We start from the raw sequence: 2,697 nt of genomic DNA on the forward strand, positions 1-2,697 counted from the left end.
TCTGGCTGTCCGTCCGCCTCCATTATACGTACGGTGGCCGCCGGTGTACCTGCCACGGCAAAGATTCCGCAGAGTGCAAACAAGGAACAACCCATTAAACCATGCGAATTGAACCTACTGCTCCGGAAGACAGCCCACCACATGCAGGCGTGGGGACACTCCGGCGCTATATATCTCCCGGGCGCCAGTCGAGCAGCAGCAGCAGTTCAAGCTTCCCCTGTTTAATCAGCCACCTAGCCATCCTCGTTTCTTGCATAGCCAAGGAGAGAGGCGAGAAGATGGCGTCGAGGGCTGCGACAATGGTGGCGCTGCTGCTCGCGGCGGTGGCGGCGACGTGCGCGCGGGCGCAGCTGGACGAGAAGTTCTACAGCGAGTCGTGCCCCAGCGTGGAGGACGTCGTGAGGAGGGAGATGGTGAGGGCGCTGTCCCTGGCGCCCAGCCTCGCCGGGCCGCTCCTCCGGATGCACTTCCACGACTGCTTCGTCAGGGTAAGCAGCATTGCATGCATGTTGTCTGTCCGTAACCTGTTTTGTGCAGTGGCCTGACCACTGTGGATGCAGGGGTGCGACGGCTCGGTTCTGCTGGACTCGGCCAACAAGACGGCGGAGAAGGACGCGCAGCCGAACCAGACGCTCCGTGGCTTCGGCTTCGTCGAGAGGGTGAAGGCCGCCGTGGAGAAGGCCTGCCCCGACACCGTCTCCTGCGCCGACGTCCTCGCCCTCATTGCCAGGGACGCAGTATGGCTGGTGAGTAGAGTACCAGGCCATTTTGCAAATGAAATGACACGTTACATGTGGAAGCCAAATGCTAATGCTGCTCGATCATGGTTTTTCCAGAGCAAGGGTCCATTCTGGACAGTTCCCCTAGGCCGGCGAGACGGCAGCGTGTCCATATCCAACGAGACCGACGCGCTGCCACCCCCGACTTCCAACTTCACCGTGCTCACCCAGCTCTTCGCCGCTGTCAACCTCGACGCCAAGGACCTTGTCGTCCTCTCCGCCGGGCACACGATCGGGACGTCGCACTGCTTCTCCTTCTCCGACCGGCTCTACAACTTCACCGGCATGGAGAACCCCAGCGACATCGACCCAACGCTGGAGCCACAGTACATGATGCGGCTAAAGAGCAAGTGTGCCAGCCTCAACGATAACACCACCCTTGTGGAGATGGACCCCGGCAGCTTCAAGACCTTCGACACCGACTACTTCAAGCTGGTGAGCAAGCGGAGGGGCCTCTTCCACTCCGACGGTGCCCTCCTCACCGACCCCTTCACCCGCGCCTATGTCCAGCGCCACGCCACCGGCGCCTTCAAGGAGGAGTTCTTCGCCGACTTCGCGGCCTCCATGATCAAGATGGGCAATGCCAATCCGCTCACAGGCAGCCAGGGCGAGATCAGGAAGAAGTGCAGCGTGGTGAACCGTTAAATTACTCTAAGATCAGGAAGTAGTACAAGGCTGTTTTGATTCAAGACCATCCCCTTTTCGCTGTAAATTACTGTAAGATTGCTATAGCTCCTTCCTCTCCCAAATCTGTTTCTTTCATTAGTTTGTTGTTTCGTTACCACCATGTTAATTCCTTGTACACACGACAAACACTTCGATATTGCCACATCCAATGTGCCGTCCGTTGTCACATGAAGATTCATGTCACACTTACTTGTGTTGTCTAAGTTTGTCTTGCTTTATTTCAGATTGTTTACTTTTTGTTTGATCTCGGAGCTCAACCCGACAATTCGACCCATGGGTTCACCCGCCCATGTGCACCTGACACTACAGGAAACAGAGCATTTGGCGACAACAAAAGGTGAGCCGACGGGTCATATACACTCACGACGTGGGTAAACCTCAGCCATCGGCAAACCCCCATGGACACCAACGGTGGCCGTCGGCATACATCCCATTGGCTGACAAAAGGCTGCCACCGTTAGATCTATGCCGACAGCCCTCACGGGAGCTGTTGGCAAATATTTTTTCTCTATTATTAAAAAAAATCCATTCTTATTTTTAATTTGAACCTGACTTCTAAATTTAGACATATGATTGCATTGATTTTGAAAAGAAAAAGTTTTTGGAGTTCTTCGCCGACTTCGCCGCCTCCATGATCAAGATGGGCAACACCAACCGCTCACTGAAAGCCAGGGTAAGATCAGGAAGAAGTGCAGCGTGGTCAACCATTAAACCACCGATAAAGTACAAGGCTGTTTTGATTTGTGACCATTTTTTTCCGTGTAAATTACTGTAAGATTAGCATAGCTCCTTTCTCTCCCAAATCCTTTCCTTTCATTATTTTATTGTTTAGTTACAACCATGTTAATTCCTTGTACACACGACGAACACTTTGATATTGCCACATCCGACGAGTCGTCCGTTGTCATCTGGAGGTTCCTGTCACTCTTACTAGTTTTGTCTAAGTTTGTCTTGTTTTATTTTAGATTGTTACATAATGTTTTGTTGTGTTTTTTGTTTTAGTTCAGAGCATATCATAATATTTCACGTGTACAAGTAAAAACAAGAGTAATTGTCAGACTATTTTTATTTAGTTAGTTTTGGGGGAGGCTGGATAGCTACTATCAACCACATCAAACTTACCAAAAAAGGCTTCGCACCGCTTTATATAAGGTATTGCAAATTTTGCGGCATTGACTATTGGCACTGGCGTGCCTTTGGTCTCTTCTTGTTAGAAAGTGTATCTTTATGT

The 2,697-nt window shown here is 51.4% G+C and overlaps 1 protein-coding gene across 1 annotated transcript; it reads left to right on the forward strand.

The window, feature by feature from the left end:
* Nucleotides 1-208: 208 nt before the first annotated feature.
* Nucleotides 209-1,638, forward strand: LOC123089495 (peroxidase 1). Its single transcript, XM_044511165.1, has 3 exons — nucleotides 209-488; nucleotides 561-746; nucleotides 837-1,638. The coding sequence occupies exons 1-3, from the start codon at nucleotides 279-281 to the stop codon at nucleotides 1,422-1,424; spliced, it is 984 nt and encodes a 327-aa protein (XP_044367100.1). The 5' UTR covers nucleotides 209-278; the 3' UTR covers nucleotides 1,425-1,638.
* Nucleotides 1,639-2,697: the final 1,059 nt, after the last annotated feature.

This window comes from Triticum aestivum, chromosome 4B (genome assembly GCF_018294505.1).
Source record: "Triticum aestivum cultivar Chinese Spring chromosome 4B, IWGSC CS RefSeq v2.1, whole genome shotgun sequence".
Taxonomy (NCBI): Eukaryota; Viridiplantae; Streptophyta; class Magnoliopsida; order Poales; family Poaceae; genus Triticum; species Triticum aestivum.